General features: G+C 41.4%; 1 protein-coding gene across 1 annotated transcript in view; it reads left to right on the top strand.

The window, feature by feature from the left end:
- nagpa (N-acetylglucosamine-1-phosphodiester alpha-N-acetylglucosaminidase) overlaps nucleotides 1-18,479 on the top strand; it is an 81,878-nt gene that overhangs the window by 21,986 nt on the left and 41,413 nt on the right. The window contains exons 4-5 of the mRNA XM_059985120.1: nucleotides 6,573-6,681; nucleotides 12,754-12,882. Coding sequence (XP_059841103.1) covers nucleotides 6,573-6,681; nucleotides 12,754-12,882 — 238 coding nt within the window. The remainder of the gene's footprint in view (nucleotides 1-6,572; nucleotides 6,682-12,753; nucleotides 12,883-18,479) is intronic.

The raw sequence follows: 18,479 nt of genomic DNA, 5'->3' as shown, positions 1-18,479 counted from the left end.
AAAATAACACGGAGACTCCAGGTAAATTTGAAATTAAATCAGAGGTTAATGAGAAAGTTGATGAGAAAGGAAAGCCTTTGAAAGAAAGACAGTTTGGTCTTACTTGTAACTATTGTAAGAAGCCTGGCCATGTAATAGCTAACTGTTTCAAATTGAAAAAGAAAGAGAAGGAAGCAGTTCCAGATGCTTGTGTGCAACATAATGGAGCACCTGTAAAGTTACAGGGTTTGATAAACACAAATGAGGCTTTGTTAGTCTGACCAAGTTAGAAAGGGATATGATCATTTTATAACTGAAGGGTTTGTATCCTTGAAGGAAGGATCTACTCTGGTGCCAATAAAAATCCTTAGGGATACTGGTGCTTCTCAATCACTGATGTTAGACAGTGTGTTGAAGTTTAATGAAGAGTCTGATACTGGTGAGGTAAATTACATAAGAGGTGTTGGAAGTGATTTTATGCCTGTACATTTACATAAAGTAAATTTAAAGTCGGGGTTAGTTACTGGATTTGTTAAAGTAGGATTACAGCATAGCTTACCTGTGAAGGGTATTTCTTTATTGTTAGGTAATGACTTGGCAGGTGGACAAGTTTTTCCTGAAGTGCATTTGACAATGGAGTCAGAGGAACCAGAGTTGAATTCTAACACAGATTCTTCCTGTGTTGTGACTGGAGCTATGGCTAAAAAGATTGATGTGCAGAATGAGGTTGTTATTCAGGACTGTTCGACTCAGGATTCGAGTTTTGAGGATGTGTCAGAGACTTTCTTATCTTCGTTGTTTGAACAAGATTCTGGGAGTAAGTCTGACTATAAAGATTTATCTTTGTCTCGGAAGGAGATGATAGCAGAGCAGAATAGAGACTCTGAGATTATAAAATTAAGAGAGCAGGTTTTACTAGATAGTGAAATTGATAAGGTGCCAGTAGGATATTACTTGGAAAAAGGAGTGTTGATGAGGAAGTGGAGATCGCCTACAATTCCTGCAAGTGAGGATTGGAATGTTGTTTACCAGGTAGTTGTTCCAAAAGTTTATCGAAATGAGATTTTGACTTTAGCTCATAGTGTGCCTTTAGGTGGACATCAAGGGGTAAGGAAAACTGTGGACAAGATTTTAAAACATTTTTACTGGCCTGGTCTAAGAAAAGATGTGGCGATGTTTTGTAAAACGTGCCATACTTGTCAAATTGTGGGTAAACCAAATCAGGTTACACCAGTAGCTCCATTACAACCTATCCCAGCATTTGGTGAACCATTTTCTAAAGTTATTGTAGATTGTGTTGGTCCATTACCAAAGACAAAAACTGGTTATCAGTATTTGTTGACTATCATGTGTACTTCGTCTAGGTTTCCAGAGGCAGTACCACTTAGGAATATAAAAGCTAAGACTGTGACAAAGGCCCTTATAATTTTTTTTTACTTATTTTGGATTACCTAAGGAGATACAAACTGATCAAGGCAGTAATTTTATGTCTGGATTGTTTCAACAGATAGTTTATAAATTGGGAGCTAAGCAAATCACTTCGTCTGCATACCAACCAGAATCGCAGGGTGCCTTGGAGAGGTTTCATTCTACCCTCAAGAATATGATTAGGACATTTTGTGTGGAAAATGAAAGTGACTGGAATGAGGGTATAAACTTACTTTTATTTGCAGTAAGGGAATCGGTACAGGAATCTTTAGGTTTTAGTCCATTTGAACTTGTGTTTGGGCATAGAGTTAGAGGACCTTTAGCTTTGTTGAAAGAACAGTGGATTAATAAGGAAGTACACACTAATTTGTTGGACTATGTGTTGAAATTTAAGGACAGGTTACATAAAGCTTGTAGCTTAGCTAAGGAAAATTTAAAGTTGGCTCAGGAGAAAATGAAGACTTGGTATGATAAAGACGCTAGGATGAGGATGTTTAAGCCTGGAGATAAGGTGTTGGTTCTTTTCCCAGTGCAGACAAATCCTTTACAAGCTAGATTTCATGGTCCTTATGAAATTGTGTCTAAAATCAATGATGTGGATTACGTGGTAAAAACTCCAGATCGTAGAAGGTCAACACAACTTTGCCATATAAATATGTTGAAACCATATTTTGAGAAACAATCTGATACTGTGACTGTTGTGGTTAGTGAGAATGAGTTTGATTTAACTAGGAACATGATAGATGATTCATCTGACTTTCATTCTAAATCCAACATTGTTTCTGTTAGGTTACCAAATTCAACCATACTGGAAAATATTGATGAAAAATTAGCACATTTACAGTTAGAGCAGAGACAACAGATGAAGGAGTTGATTTTTAAATATAGGGAGTTGTTTCCAGATGTTCCGAGAAGGACTACTATAGCTTCACATGATGTAGATGTTGGGGATGCCAAACCTATTAAACAACATCCATGGAAAAATGTGAACTTGCTGAGAAAGAAATTGAATATATGTTAGAGAATAATATCATTAGACATTCTAACTCGAATTGGAGTTCGCCCTGTGTTATGGTGCCAAAGCCAGATGGTAGTATTAGGTTTTGTACGGATTATAGGAAGGTGAATGCTGTAACGAAAACAGATGCATATCCAATTCCTAGAGTAGATGATTGTGTAGATAAAGTTGGAAAGGCAAAGTTCCTTACAAAGATTGATTTATTGAAAGGGTATTGGTGTGTTCCATTAACGGACAGAGGTAGAGAGATTTCTGCATTTGTAACTCCATCTGGGTTATATGAGTATAATGTTCTTCCATTTGGGATGAAGAATGCCCCAGGTACTTTCCAGAGGATGATTAACTTTGTGATTCAGGGATTGAAAGATACTGATGCTTATATTGATGATTTAGTGACAGGAAATGATACTTGGGAAGCACACATTATTGCGATGGAGAAATTGTTTGAAAGGCTTTCAAAAGCTAACTTAACTATTAATTTAGCTAAGAGTGAATTTGGACATGCCACTGTGACTTACCTTGGTTATGTTGTGGGTCAAGGTAAGGTAGCTCCTGTTCAGGCAAAAGTTCAGGCAATTTTAGAGATTCCCACTCCAACGGGGAAAAAAACTCTCAGAAGGTTTTTGGGAATGGTAGGATATTATCGGAAATTTTGTAAGAATTTTGCTAATGTTGCCCTTCCATTAACTAACCTTCTGCGGAAGAATGAGAAATTTGTATGGACGGTGCCTTGTCAAGAAGCATTTGAAAAATTGAAAACAATGATATGTCAACAACCTGTGCTTAAGGCACCTGACTTTGGAAAACCTTTTTCATTGGCTGTAGATGCTAGTGATGAGGCTGCAGGAGCAGTATTAATGCAAAGGAATGAGGGTGATGAGGTTGATCATCCAGTAGCTTACTTTTCTAAGAAATTTAATAAGCATCAAAGAAATTATTCAACAATAGAGAAAGAATTGTTATCTCTTGTTAGCTTTGGAATATTTTGAGGTATATGTTAGTACAACTCAGAAACCACTTATTGTTTACACTGATCATAATCCGTTAGTTTTCCTGAGTAAGATGAAAAACAAAAACAGAAGATTATTAAATTGGAGTTTGATGTTACAAGAGTACAATATTGTGATAACTCATATTAAAGGTAAAGATAATGTGGTTGCTGATTGTCTATCTCGATGTTGAATGTACACTGTAATTTTTTTTTATGGAGTGGTTTTTTTTCCAATTGTAACACTCCTACTGTATTGTGAGTTATAAGCTGTTATATGATGGTGTTGTGTATTATATATGTTATAAAATTATACCTTTGTTTTTCTTGTAAGCAATTGTTAAAAATTTTTGTTCTTGTCAGACCAAAAATGGTTTTTTTTTTGGAGGGAGGTGTTACGTACTCATGACACATGACAGTGGTGCCCTTGTCATGTGACTGGGGTTGAAGCTGTACTGGACTTGAGGTGATGGTCTTGTGATGGTGGTGACGTCATTTTCCCGCCAGTAGAGATCATGTGACGGTTTTTTTTTACAGGTTATAAAAGGTAGACCCCACCCTGTGAGGAGGGGCAGTTCGTGGCTGGATTTGCCAGGTTGACTTCATGCCACTGCGTGTTTTAAGAGATGACGCAGTTTAGTTGAAGGATGAAGTTTTTATTTAATGCCTAAAGTTTAAAAGGTTATTGCCAGCAGGTTCTTTATGATTCTGTTAGTTCGAGGAAATTAGTGGAGAGTGAAGATTCGAAGTTGGAAGTTAAAGATCGAGGAGAATCGCTTTCTACGGTGAAACGGGGGTGACCTTTGTTTGAGCCTTATTTGGAAGGATTTCGTTGACTATCTTCGTGTTAATCCCTGGGTAACCAGAAAGGATTGAAGGTAGTGGAGAAGGAAAGGTCAGTGCCTTTAAGCCGTTCTGTTTCGTGAATTCTTCGTGGGAAGTTCGATGTCGGGGATCGAAGCAAGCGACGTGAAAGAGAACCTAAATCGTCCTATAAAGTCTCTCCTTTTAAATGGACTGTGAGCATATCGAACTTTTGGCAATACCACTTTAAAGAACTGTTTTTGGAATATCACTTTAAGAGCTGTTTGGGCTGCCGCTCAGCAGCTGTTTCCGGTTACGGTAGTGTTTGTTTACTTTTGGGGGGTTTGTTTTCGGTGTTTAATAAACATGTTGTTTGTTATAAGAAACCCTTGCCGATCTCATATTTATTGTTGCTTGAATACGTAACATTAATTAAAGCCGATGGAGGTCTGTCGCCCAAGCCATCCAGGTGCAGTAAACGGGCAGCCTGCTCGCACCGTGAGAGTCCAAAAGTCCTGAGGAGCAGGGCTTTGAATTCCGTGTACTTGCTGTCTGCCGGGGGCGACTGTACGAACTCCGCGACCTGGGCCGCTGTGTCCTGGTCGAGGGAGCTCACCACGTAGTAGTAGCGGGTGTCTTCTGAGGTGATCCGGCGAACGTGGAATTGGGGTTCGGCTTGCTGGAACCATAGGTTCGGTCGCTGTGTCCAGAAACCCGGCAGTTTCAACAAAACCGCATGAACAGAGGCGGCGTCGGTCATTTCTGGTCCAAAAATCGTTTGGACCATCGGGGTCACCAATTGTAGCGGTGTGCTACACGCAGCGCTAAGATTACGACACGGAGTCGGTAACTGCAGTCGAAGGAAAAACTTTATTCGAAAATCCTCAGCCTCACTTTTAAGCCTCCCTCAACCTGCCACCCGTGGCGCAGAGGCTCCAAAGCTCTGTGCTCGCAAACCCCCGTAGGCTATCTAATTGTGAGACGGTTTGGATGTGCCAGGAAATGGGTCGCCACAATACCATCAAAATTGGCCTTTCTCCAGTTTAGAACTGTTAATTTAGCAATTCAATACAAGTAATATAACTATGAACTGTTCCTTCAAAGTTGGCCATTTCCTCCATTAATATAGGAGCAGGATTAGCCCATATGACCCATCAAGTCTGCTCTACCATTCCATCATGGCTGATTTATTATCCCTCTCAACCCCATTTTCCTGCCTTCTCCCTGTAACCTTTGACGTCCTGGTTAATCAAGAACCTATCAGTCTCTGATTGAAATATACACAGTGACTTGCCATCTGTGGTGAATTGCACAGACTCACAACTCTCGGAATAAAGAAATTCTTCCGTATCTCTGTTCTCAGTGGACAACTCTCTATACTGAGGCTGCATCTTCTTACACTATTAGAAACATGCTCTGCATGTCCACTCGATCTGAGCCTTACAATATTCGATGTTTCAATAACATCCCTCTTCTCCCCACCCCACCCCCCTTCCAGCGAGTACAGGCTCAGAGCCATCAAACGCTGCTCATCCATTACCCTGTTCATTCCTTCGATCATCCTCATGAACCTTCTATGGAGCCTCTCCATTGCCACCACCTTTTCTTAGGTAACAAGCCAAAACTGCTCTCAGTACTACCAAGTGTGGTCTGACCAATGCCTTATAAAGCCTTAGCATTACATCCTTGCCTTTGTAATCTACTCCTCTCAAAATCAATGCTAACATTGTATTTATGTTCCTCACAGTGACTCAACCTGCACATGGACTCCCAAGTCCTTCTGCACTTCGTATTTTTTTTTCCCCTCCCATTTTGAAAATAATCTATGCCTTAACAAAGTGCATGACCATATATTTTATCTGCCACTTCCTTGCCTATTCTCCTAATCTCCAAGTCCTCTGCATGTTCCCTGCTTTCTCAGCACTACCTGCACCTGCACTTCATATTGTCCATATAAAGCCTCACCATTACATCCTTCAGCTAAGTTTGGTCATTGCTGAAGGTTTGTGTTCCCCTTTCTAAGACTACAATAACTCCTTCAACCAATGGTTCAAATTTAATTTCCTTTAGATTAATATCAACTAAAATTGATCAAATTCCTTCAAAGAGCCTCGTATGGTTTTCCTATGTTAAATGCTGTATATTAAGTCCTGCTGAAGTGTCTCGGGCCAAAGCGTCAACTGTTTACTCTTTATCATAGATGCTGCCTGACCTGCTGAGTTCCTCCAGCATTTTGTGTGTGTTGCTTGGATTTCCAGCATCTGCAGCTTTTCTCTTGTTTATATTAATGCATGTTATTATTGTAGATTTTGAAATCAATTCTGTCCCATTAACTAAGTGTTCTATTTTATACAGGAACTTTTGAAAAATTTATCAACGTGGTCTCTGCACGAAATGCTGTAGGACATGATGAATATGGAAGGCTTGTTCTATTCCATGCTGATGGACAGACTGGAGAAAGAGGGTAAGGTGCACTTGTTAGCCTCTGTTCTTTACAGAACCAATATGTTCACCAAAAATAAGCATTTTTTATATACAGTGGATTCCAGTTAATTCGGACACAAACTATTTTGAACTGAGTAACAAATTATGTAACTTGACCATAAGATCTAGGAGCTGAATTAGACCGTTTGGCCCAGCTGGCCTGTTCTTCCTCACAGCCCAATCTCCTACCTTCTTTTTTTAATTAAGTGCAATTGTGAGCAATAGCCAGCTGATTAAGTCAACTAGTTCCCAAAGAGTTTCAGGACTCCTGATGAAGGGTTTCGGCCTGAAATGTCGTCTCTACCTCCTCCCATAGATGTTGTCTAGCCTGCTGAGTTCTGCCAGCATTTTGTGTTTTTTATTTAGTTCCCAAAGAGAACTCTGACAGGCCAATCAGATGGTTCACTGCTGCTCAGCGATGGAACACAAAAAAAAATCACTTACAATTAAGAAATATTTTAAAATAGTAGAAATCCTGGAGTCATGATGATAATGATGAAGTCTGCTGGAGAGAGACATTTATACACATGCTGACCTCTATAATTCCAAGAGATTGAAGGATAAGGTTGCAGGGTGGCAAAACGTGACAGGAGCTCTTGGAACTCAAAACTAATCCCTACCGGGAGAAAACAGCACCTAATCTTTCTCTGTATCCCTTCATGCCCTGACTAATCAAGAATCTATCAAACTCTTGTCTTAAATATACCCAGTGACTTGGCCTGCACAGCCACCTGTGGTAAGGAATTCTGCAAATTCACCACTCTGTGGCCAAAGAAGTCCCTCCTCATCTCTGTTCTAAATGGACATCCCTCTAAATGAAATACAACACGACAGAACTGATCCTAATGCTTATTGGAGGAAGTTCATCCAGTGTATGTTGCGTGTACTTTTCACTGTAAATAAACAAAATCAGTGGAGACATATAGATGGTGTCTGGATAAATTCCCCCATCGATAACTATTAGGAACTAATTTGTTGCTCAGTTAAATGGTAGCTTTCCTTTTTTAAACCTTTTTATTTATTTCCATGAAAGTTCAACAAATTGGAGCAGCTGCTGAATTAGGCTAAAATATACTGATCATGATGTGTCCCAATTAACTGGGATTCACTGTATCTGGAAGAGCAGTTGAAGCCAAAGCTTCCTAGGCTATGGATCACTTTGGTTAATTAGCATTATTTGTCACATGTCTAAGTATACAGTGAAATATGTCGTTCATGTCAACCAGCAATGCAATGCAAAGATGTGCCGGTGGCCAACGTAGCGTGCCCGCAACTTATTAACCATTACTAACCTGTACATCAACCGGAACACCCGGAGTAACCTCAAGCGATCACGGAGAATGTACAAACTTCTTACGACAGTTATTGGAATTGAACCCTAATCTTACAGATGGCACTGTAAAGTGTAACCAATTTTTTTGGCTTGGACATAGTGATCATTTGTAAATTTTATATTTATTGTACATTGTTTTTTATTATTATTGTTTTCAAAGTACACTTATCTAAGTATACAACCCTGGGATTTGTCTTCTTGCACACAGCCGTAAAACAGACACAATACAACCTGTTTAAAGAAAACCCCCACACAAGACCATCAGACATGAGAGGGGAAAAAAAAGTAAACTGTGCAGTCAACAAAAATGATGTAAATATCACACGCAACATTAAACATCAGACTAGAATCCCCGAAAGTGAGTCTACAGCCATGAGCCACTGAGGTGAGCAGAGCCAGTCCAGGAGATGATGGCCATGGCCACAGCTGCCAAGTTGGTCAGTTCTCGGTTGTGTCAATGGCTACAGACCTTGATTAAGTAAGAACAAGAAATAGGCGCAGGAGTCAGCCATCTGGCCCCTCGAGTTGCTCCGCCATTCACTAAGATCATGGCTGATTTGGCCATGGATTTATCTCCACCTACCTGCCTTTTCCCCATAAACCTTAATTCCCCTACTATGCAAAAATCAATCATATCCAACCTTGTCTGAAATATATTTACTGATGTAGCCTCCACTGTAGCATAGACAACCACATTCAGTACTGAAGGCATTAAACATCAAACCACAGCCTAAAGTGAGTTCATGGTATCAAGCCACAAGACTCCGAGGTGATTGAATCTTGGGACGCAAGATGCCTGCACTTTCTGCTGGCAACAGCAGGAGGGAGTCCAGTCAAACACAGGCAGACGGTATTGAACACCCCTTCATTTTCCACTCTTGTCCTTGTCAGTTTTAATCTTGCTCAGAGCTTTAATCAGCACGAGATACTGGAGCCAAGCACAATTTCATATTCCGCCTTTAGGAATCAATGCAGCGTACACCCCCAGTGACGGCCATAGCTGCACTCCACCCCCAGGAAATCATAGAAGTGCCTGATCATTCAGTCTGCCCAAAAATACACACTTAAAAGGGAAACCAAAGGCTGAAATCAATCCTAGTTCAGAAGAAGTAGTATATTTAAAAGAATAGTTTTTTAAGCTACCTGTAAGATGCTGCTGTTGGTCTCTGGATCTCCATCTTGCTGGATCTTTATCTTTGGTGTTGTGCTGCAGCTAACCTGGAGTAACAGTGATTTTGTTCTCCTTTACACTTGTGTACAGGAAAGGGCTTTCAACAATCTAGAATCTTGAAAATTCTTGATGTCCTCCATTTCCATTGTTCTTTCTGGAGGATGGGGTTTGCAGTACTTCCACCTCCCGTGGAGTGTCTGCAACCTTTTGTCTTGTAGAAGGGATGGTTTCATTTACAGAGGTTTTCAGTTTTCAAAAAATCTGCAATATTGGTCATACATTCCTTCCCATTACAATGGATTCAGGGTCTTTTGAAAATAATTATGATCTGCAAAACATTGCTACTGCAGTGTTTCTTGAACTCTCAGCTGCACAGTGTGATTTGAGAGGATTGTGTTTGTATCTGTTAGCAGGTTGTAGGGAGAAGTATTCTGAGGCCAATCCTTAAACTGGAGTGCTGTGGGGTTGGACTTGCAAAACCACACAAGTGCAGAAAAAATAATAAACTCAAAGCACACTGCAGATGCTATGGTCAAAGCAACACATACAACACGCTGGAGGAACTCAGCACCCTTTGAAGGGTCTCGGCCCAAAACATTGACTGCTTGTTTCCACGGATGCTGCCCAACCAGCTGAGTTCCTCCAGCGTGTTGTACGTGTTGCAGAAAAATAATAAATGTCAAAAATGTCTTGATAGGGAAAGTGTCAGTCATAATGAGCCAGAGGTCCATTGACCTGTTTGCTGGGGTGGATAAGAATGCAAATGATGTGGTTCATTGGTCAGGAGATTGTGTTCAAGAGCTACGATATAATGTTGGAATATTGTGTTCCGTTCTGGTTGCCTCATTAAAGGAAGGACCTGGAAGCTTTAGAGTGCAGAGGAAATTTACCAGGATGCTGCCTGGACTAGAGGGCGTCTTGTGAAGACAGATTGAGTGAGCTGGGGCTTTTCACTTCGAAGTGAAAGAGATTGAGAGAGAGGCCTAATAGAGGTGTACAAGATAGAGGCATGGATCACGTGGTCAGCCAGAGACTTTATACTGGGGTGAAAATGGCTAATACTAGGGTGAATAATATTAAAGAGATTTGAGGAAAGTACGGGGGAGGGGGGTGGTCAGAAGTAAGCTATTTAATAGAGAGCGGTGGGTGTATGGAACATCCTGATGTGGTAAAGGCAGATTCATTAGGGGCATTTTTTAAAAAAAAACCTCTTAGGCAGATACATGGATGATTGAAAAATAGAAGGCTATGTAGGAGAGAAGGTTAGATTGATCTTAGAATAGGTTAGAAGGCCAACACAGCATCATGGCTTTTACTATGTTGCAATGTTTGATGTGTGAAACTTGGCAACTTGTGTTCTCATTGACCTGTGGATAGGGAGCCTCTTAACTTTCCATCAAGTAAAGATCCTTGGGTTTGTTTGACAACTGTCAAACATAACTTTGATTTTAATTAAATATAAATGGCCTTGGTTTTGTGCCGCCACTTTCAACCTCTCTCTCCGACGGGTGGAATTTCCCACCTGCTTCAAAAAGGCAATAATTATACCAGTGCCTTAACCACTTCCAGAACTTTCTGTTTCCCAAGAAACTTTTCTCTAGTTGTGGTAACTTCACGCACTTCATGCCTCCTGACACTGAAACCTCCACCGTACTGCAAATGTCTTCCACAGTGAAGACCAATGCAAAATGTTTATTCGGTTTGTCCGTTAATTTATTGACCCCCATACTGCTTCCCCAACATCGTTTTCCAGTGGTCCGATATCCACTCTTGCCTCTTTCACACTTTATGGATCTGATGAAACTTCTGCTACTTTTTATATTATTGGCCAGCTTACTTTTGTATTCCGTCTTTACTTTAACAACATTTTTTAGCCAGTCCTTATCGGGGGTCAGCGGTGGAGAGTGTGAAATGCGTCATGAAACTTGTGGCTCTGCAGCAGCAGTGTGTAATAACTATAAATTACAATGTCTATAAAATTAAAATTATCTAAGTGCAGAAAAAGTGAAAAAGTATTGAGGTAGTGTTCATGGGTTCTTTGTTCATTAAGAAATCTGAAGGTGGAGGGGAAGAAGCTGAACCAGAAGTATTGAGTGTGTGTCTTGTACCACCACCGTGCTGGTAGCAATGAGAAGAGGGCATGTCCTGGGTGATGAGGGTCCTTAATGATGCCTTTTGAAGATGTCCTCACTGCTGGGGAGGTTTGTGCAGATGTGGGACCTAGCTGAGCTTACAACTTCTTGCAGCTTTTTCCCATCCTGTGCAGTGGCCCCTCCATATCGGACAGTGATGCACCCCATTAAAATGCTCTGCACAGTACATCTGTAGAAATTTGCAAGTGTCTTTACTGAAATATTAATTCTGCTCAAACTCCTAATGAAACATAGCCACTGTTGTGTGTACCTTGCAATTGCATCAATATGTTGGACCCAGGATAGATAGATCCTCAGATGTTAACACTCAGGAACTGAAAGCTGCTCACCCTTTCCACTCCCGTTCCTTCAACTTTCCGTTCCTGAAGTCCACAATCAGTTCCTTGGTTTTACTGATTTTTGAATGCTCTGACACTGCTCAACCAGCTGATCAGTCTGGCTGCTGAAATCTGTTAACAATAATTGTGTTATTGGCAAATTTGCAGATTGGTGCTTGAGCTGTGCTTAGCCACGCGATCGTGGTTGTAGGGAGGGTGGAGCAGTGGGCTAAGCACTCATCTTGAGATGCACCAGTATTGATTGTCAGCAAGGTGGAGGTATTATTCCTCATCTGCACCAAATGTGGTCTCCCGGTGGGGATGAAAAGATCCAGTTACAGAGGGACGTTACAAAGGCAAACAAGAGAAAATCTGCAGATGCTGGAAATCCGAGCAACACACACAAGATGCTGGGGGATCTCAGCAGGCCCAGCAGCGTCTATGGAAAAAGGTACACTCAACGTTTTAGGCCAGAATGTACTTTTTTTCCATAGATGCTGCCTGGCCTGCTAAGTTTCTGCAGCATTTTGTGTGTGTTGTAGGCTTGCAAAGACCCAGATTTTGGAGCTTCCTGATTAAAACTGAGGGCACGATTGTGTTGAACACTGAGCAGTAACCAATAAACAGCAGCCTGACATGAGTGTTGTCAAGGTGATCCGAGGCGGAATGACGAGCCAATGAGATTGCATCAACTGTAGACCTGTTGTGGCGTAGGCAAATTGCAGTGGATCCAGGTCCTTGCTCAGGCAGGAGTTTATTGTGGCCATCGCACACCTGGTAGATGTGAGTGCCACCGCATGATTACTGCTCACCCTGCTCTTGGGCACTAGTGTAATTGTCACCCTTTTGAAGCAGGTGGGAACCTCTGACTGTAGTGGTGAGAGGCTGACTATGCCCTCAAACATTCCAGCCGGCTGGTTGGCGTCCTATAGCCTCCTGAGAAAGCAGAGGTGCTGTTGAGCTGTTTTGGCCGTGGTACCCACATGGTTGGACCAGCACAAACCTTCGGTCTCATTGGACAGGCAATGTCAGAAAAGGATTTGTTTTGAATTAACTGCAGTTTGAATTTATATTGCAGGCTAAATCTATGGGAGGTTGCCATGTTTTTAAAGAGCCAAGGGGTTATTAACGCCATTAATTTGGATGGAGGCGGATCGGCTACTCTGATACTTAACGGAACACTTGCAAGCTATCCATCAGATCACTGGTATGTACATATAAAGAATATCAAGTTTAGTACTAATTGAAGTTATAGAAGCAGATATTTTGGAGGAATGCTTTGTACACCTTTATAATTCATTAGTTTCATGTTGAGTTGGGACATTCTGAAATTATTTGCCTTGATTCTGATCTTTGCTATTGTTTTTGCAAAAATCGTTCTCCATTGAGGGAGGATGGAATACAGTGGATTCTGGTTAATTGGGGTACGTTAGGGCCAGAACATTTTGGCCCATTGAATGGCTGCCTCAATTAGCTGAAGTTTCATGGAAATTGTTAAAAAGGTATTACAGTTTAACTGAGTAGCAAACTGTGCATTTAAATCAAATACAGAACAAATTAGAACACTATCGATACCACTGCAATACTATAAAGCCATATTAGTTCCTAATACTTATCGACAGAGGAATTCATTCAGTGCGCACTGCGGTGTTCTTTTGATCAACTATAAATGAACAAAATCAGCACCAACACCTAGTACTTCAAAGGATGCTTTTGATGATTGTATCCTCCAAATATTCAATTTTATTGTAACTTAAGACCATAAGATATAGGAGCAGAATTAGGCCATTTAGCCCGTCAAGTCTGCTCCGGCATTTCATCATGGCTGATCCATTTCCCTCTCAACCCCATTCTCCTGCTTTCTCCTCATAATCGTTCACACCTTGACTGAACCTATCAATCTCCACTTTAAATATACTCAGTGGCTTGGTCTCCACAGTCGTCTCTGGCAATGAATTCCATACGTTCACCACCCTCTGGCTGAAGAAATTCATCCTCACCTTTGTTCTAATAGGATGTACTTCTATTCTGAGGCTGTGCCCTCTGGTCCAAGAATCCTCCACCATAGGAAACATGGTCTTCACATCCACGCTATCTAGACCTTTCAACATTCGACTGGTTTCAATAAGTTCCCCCTCTCATTCTTTGAAATTCCACGAGTACAGGCCCAGAACCATCAATCATATTGTAAACCTTTCGTTTCTGGAATCATTCTTGTGAACCACCTCTGAACATTCTCCAATGTCAGCTCATCTATTATTAAGGATGAGGTTTGGGGTACCTGGAGACTAATGATAAAATAAGTCAAAGTCAGCATGGTTTATGTCAAGGGAAATCTTGCCTCACAAATCTGTTGGATTTCTTTGAGGAAGTAACAAACAGAATGGACAAAGGAGAGGCTGTGGATGTCAGTTACTTGGATTTTCAGAAGGCATCTGAAAAGGTGTCACATGAGGCTGCTTAACAAGATAAAGTCCTATATGTTACAGGAAAGATACTGGCACAGATAGGGGAATGGCTGACAGGAAGAAGGTAGCGAGTGGGAATAAAAGGGGCCTTTTCTGGTTGGGTGCAGGAACTAGTGGTCAGAATGTATTAATTCTTTTTTCTTTTGTATTTGCAGTTTGTTGACTTTTGCACTTTAGTTGTTTGTCCGTCCTGTTGGTGGTGGTCTTTCATTAATCTTATTGTGTGTCTTGAATTTAAGCCCCGAAGAAAATGAATCACTTGGTGGCATACTGCCTATGTGGTTTGAAAATAAGTTTACTTTGAACTCTGAGACAGTCGGTCAATGCATACGAGCTATCTTTTGTATTTATGTTTATTGCATTATTATTATGCTCTTTATCATATTGTGGGGTTTTTTGTGCTGCATCAGATCCGGAATAACAATTATTTCATATTCCTTTACACTTGTGTACTGGAAATGACAAAACAATCTTAAATCTTGAAATACATCATTGTGTCAACAACCACAGTCCGAGGATGTGCTTGAGTCGCCATGCTTCCAACGCCAATATAGCATGCCTGTAACTTACAAACTCCTAAACAGATTGGCTTTGGAACGTGGGACCCATGTGGTTACGGAGAGAACTCATTACAGGCAGAGGCAGGAATTAAACACTCAACTGCTTTTTACACTGTATATCGATGATTTAGATTGTGGATTAAATGGTTTTGTGGCTAAGTTTGCGGATGACACCGAGATAGGTGGAGGAGCAGGAAGTGTTGAAGAAATGGAAAGGTTACAGAGAGACTTGGTCAGTTTAGGAGAGTGGGCAAAGAAATGACATATGAGATGCAAAATTGAGAAATGTACGGTTGTGCATTTTGGAAGAAGAAATAATTGGGCAGATTATTTAGATGGGGAGAAAATTCAAAAATCGGAAGTGCAAAGGGACTTGGGGGTCCTCGCGCAGGATACCCTAAAGGTTAACCACCAGGTTGGATCAGCAGTAAGGAAAGTGAATGCTATATTGTCATTCATTTCAAGAGGAATAGTGTATAAGAGTAAGGAGGTGTTGATGAGGCTCTATGGGGCATTGGTGAGACCTCATTTGGAATTAAGTGCGGTTTTGGGCCCCCTATCTTAGAAGGGATGTACTGATGTTGGAGAAAGTTCAGAGAAGATTTACGAGGATGATTTACAGGGGCTAACATATGAGGAGTGTTGGTCAGTTCTTGGACTGTATTCATTAGAGTATAGAAGAATGAGAGGGGATCTCATAGAAACATTTCGAATGTTGAAAGGGTTGGACAGAGTAGATGTGGAAAGGCTGTTTCCCTTGGTGGGTGAGTCCAGGACAAGAGGCCACAGTCTTAGAATTAGAGGGCACCCATTTAAAACAGATGAGGAGAAATTATTTTAGCTAGAGGGTCATGGATTTATGAAATTCGTTGCCACGTACAGCTGCGGAGGCCCGATCATTGAGGATGTTTAAGGAGGAGATTGACAGGTACCTAATTAGTCAGGGTATCAAGGGATATGGGGAAAAAGCCGGAAATTGGAACTGGATGGGAGAATAGATGGTGGAGTTGTGGAGCAGACTCGATGGGCTGAATGGCCTACTTCTGCTCCTTTATCTTGTGTGAAATCTTGAATGGGGCTATCTGTTTGGTTAATTGCAACAATAGAATTTGTCTGGAGTAATCTGGGGCAAGAGGAGCAAACCAGGTTAATTTGTTCATTTCTTCTGTTTCTACTCCCTGTTAGTAAGATCTTTCTCCCTTCCACCCTCGTGCTTCATTTTCCTGCCTTTTTCTTCCTTGTCCTTGTAATGCTTAACAAACAATAACAAGAAGCGAGTTTTAGGCCTCATCCTTGACTTCCAAAGAACCTTGGATCAAAAACATCAATTTCCAACAGCCCTGAGAACAGGGGCATCTGCAGGTATGCAATCATTGATCGCTGGCACTTTAAGGAGTTAGCTTACTACTACATTACTGTGCCACCCCACCAGACCTGGATTTTCATCCTGTGATTAGAATGCAAACAATCAACAAAACCAATACAATCTTTACTGGAGTACAACTAGTCAGAGCCTCAGCTGAAGTGAAATCAAGCCATAACTACTTTGCAAGACTACACCTAACAGCTAAAAGCCAAAGGTTCAGTATTCTAAACAGACGGCACTTCAGAGGCATTTGAAAAGAGTGAATGAGCAGATTAGGGTTTTAACTTTTTATTGCAGTTGCTTCTTTTGGTTGTCAGTAACTGCACTTGATTTTTGCACTGGAGTAAGATGAATTTTTCATGCTCCTCGTGATCTTCCGTGAAGTTCAAACAGAAATGGAAATGCCATCCTGATGGCATGAATATCGATTTCTCCTTCTGGTACAAAATTTTCCCGACCCCTTCCCCTCTTCTTCTATTCCCCACTCTGCCCTCTCCTCATCTACCTCCTGGTGGGTCCTTTCTTCTCTTTCTCTTCTGGTCCACTCTACTCTCCTAATAGACTCTTTCCTCTCCAGCCCTTTACCTTTCCTACCCACCTGGATTCACCTAACACCTAGCTATCCTCCTTCCTCTCGCTCCAACCTTTTTATTCTGGAGTCCTGAAGAAGGCTCTCGGCTTGAAATGTTCTCTGATTATTCATTTCCATAGATGCTGCCTGGCCTGCTGAGTTCCTCCAGCACTTTGTGTGTGTTGTAATAGTAACTGGAAACTGATTATTTCTATTGAGTCAGAAGACTCTGGATTCCAGTTAATTGGACCACTAGCTAATCAGGGCAGCTGCTTTTTGCAACAGCTCTCAAAAAACAAAAGCCAACTGTGAAAATAGGCAGGATTCATTTTTTGGGCAGAAGAAACTTCAGTCTAATCAAGGACAGGGGAAGCACCCTGGACAAGCCAGTTATCTTTGTTTTCCCCCCTTTTGTTGACTCTGAACTGATTCTTACTCTTGGACAATCTAATCAGAGAAATAAACCGGAGACCATTCTGAGAGGAGTAAATACTTGTTATGTAAAATGCCAGACCTGAAATCGGTAATCTTGTTGGACTCTGTCTGGTTTGGAACAGTAAGAGTGTAAAGACACAAATACACAAGGCTGGGGTGGGCAGAGCCATGGAACGATGTTGGTTGCAGCCCTGTACAATGACCAGTAAGGTGTCCTTGAGCCAATGGGATGGAGATCCAATGGTTCAACTGATGAGGGACAGTACAAGATTCAGAAGCTCCAAATACTCAGGGGTGATAACTCTCCAGCAGTCAGAGACCAACCATCACAGATGAGGAGAACCCCACGGACGTTTGCATTTTTTTTTTAAAAAATCAATAAATAATGCAAAAGAGGACAACAAGGTAGAGTTGATGTAGTTCCCATAAAGCTGATGGCGGGGTCGGGGTTGGGGGGGGGGGAAGTGGCACATTAATCAGTACATGTGGCTCTGTACCAACTCCGCGATGATAGTATCAAGAAGAGAGCATGTCTCCGATGGTGATCATCATCGTCATTCTCATGTGCCATGTCGTATGACATGGGCAATCATGATCATAATTGTTCTAGCAAGTTTTTTTACAGAAGTGGTTTCCCATTGCCACCTCCTGGGCAGTGTCTTTACAAGACGGGTGACCCCAGCCATTATCAATATTCCGAGATAGTCTGCCCGGTGTCAGTGCTAACATAACCCGGACTTGTGATATGCACCAGCTGCTCTTACGACCATCCACCACCAGCTCCCATGGCTTCTCGTACTCCTGACTGGGTGGGGGGGGGGGAAGGGAGGCAACAAAGCAGGTTCTACCCCTTGCTCAAGGGTGACCTGATGGCCAGCGGAGGGAAGGGGCACCTTACACGTCCTTTGGTAGAGACGTAACTCTACCCCACTACCCTTCATGATGGTAATTACTGTCCACTTAAAAGGAAAAGTTGTTGTAAATTAGCTAGTGAAGCAGACTGGATAACTTAACTTACCTCAATACTGAACTGATCCAACTGCCTGAGGACTCGTTCTCACTAGTTATTGCTTATTTATTTATTTTCCTTTTTTTGTATTTGCAAAGATTGTTGTCATAGAAATATAGAAAACCTACAGCACATTACAGGCTTTTCGGCCCACAAAGTTGTGCCAAACATGTCCCTATCTTAGAAATTACCAAGCTTACCCATAGCTCTCTATTTTTCTAAGCTCCATGTACCTATCCAAGTCTCTTAAAAGACCCTATTGTATTTGCCTCCACCACCTTTGCCAGCAGCCCATTCCACACACTCACCACTCTCTGTGTATTTAAAAAAAACAACAACAACTTACCCCTGACATCTCCTCTGTACCTATTCCCCAGCACCTTAAACCTGTGTCT

This window comes from Hypanus sabinus, chromosome 1, assembly GCF_030144855.1.
Source record: "Hypanus sabinus isolate sHypSab1 chromosome 1, sHypSab1.hap1, whole genome shotgun sequence".
Classification (NCBI taxonomy): domain Eukaryota; kingdom Metazoa; phylum Chordata; class Chondrichthyes; order Myliobatiformes; family Dasyatidae; genus Hypanus; species Hypanus sabinus.
The sequence above is the reverse complement of the archived record's forward strand: the minus strand, read 5'-3'. Positions and strand labels throughout refer to the sequence as shown.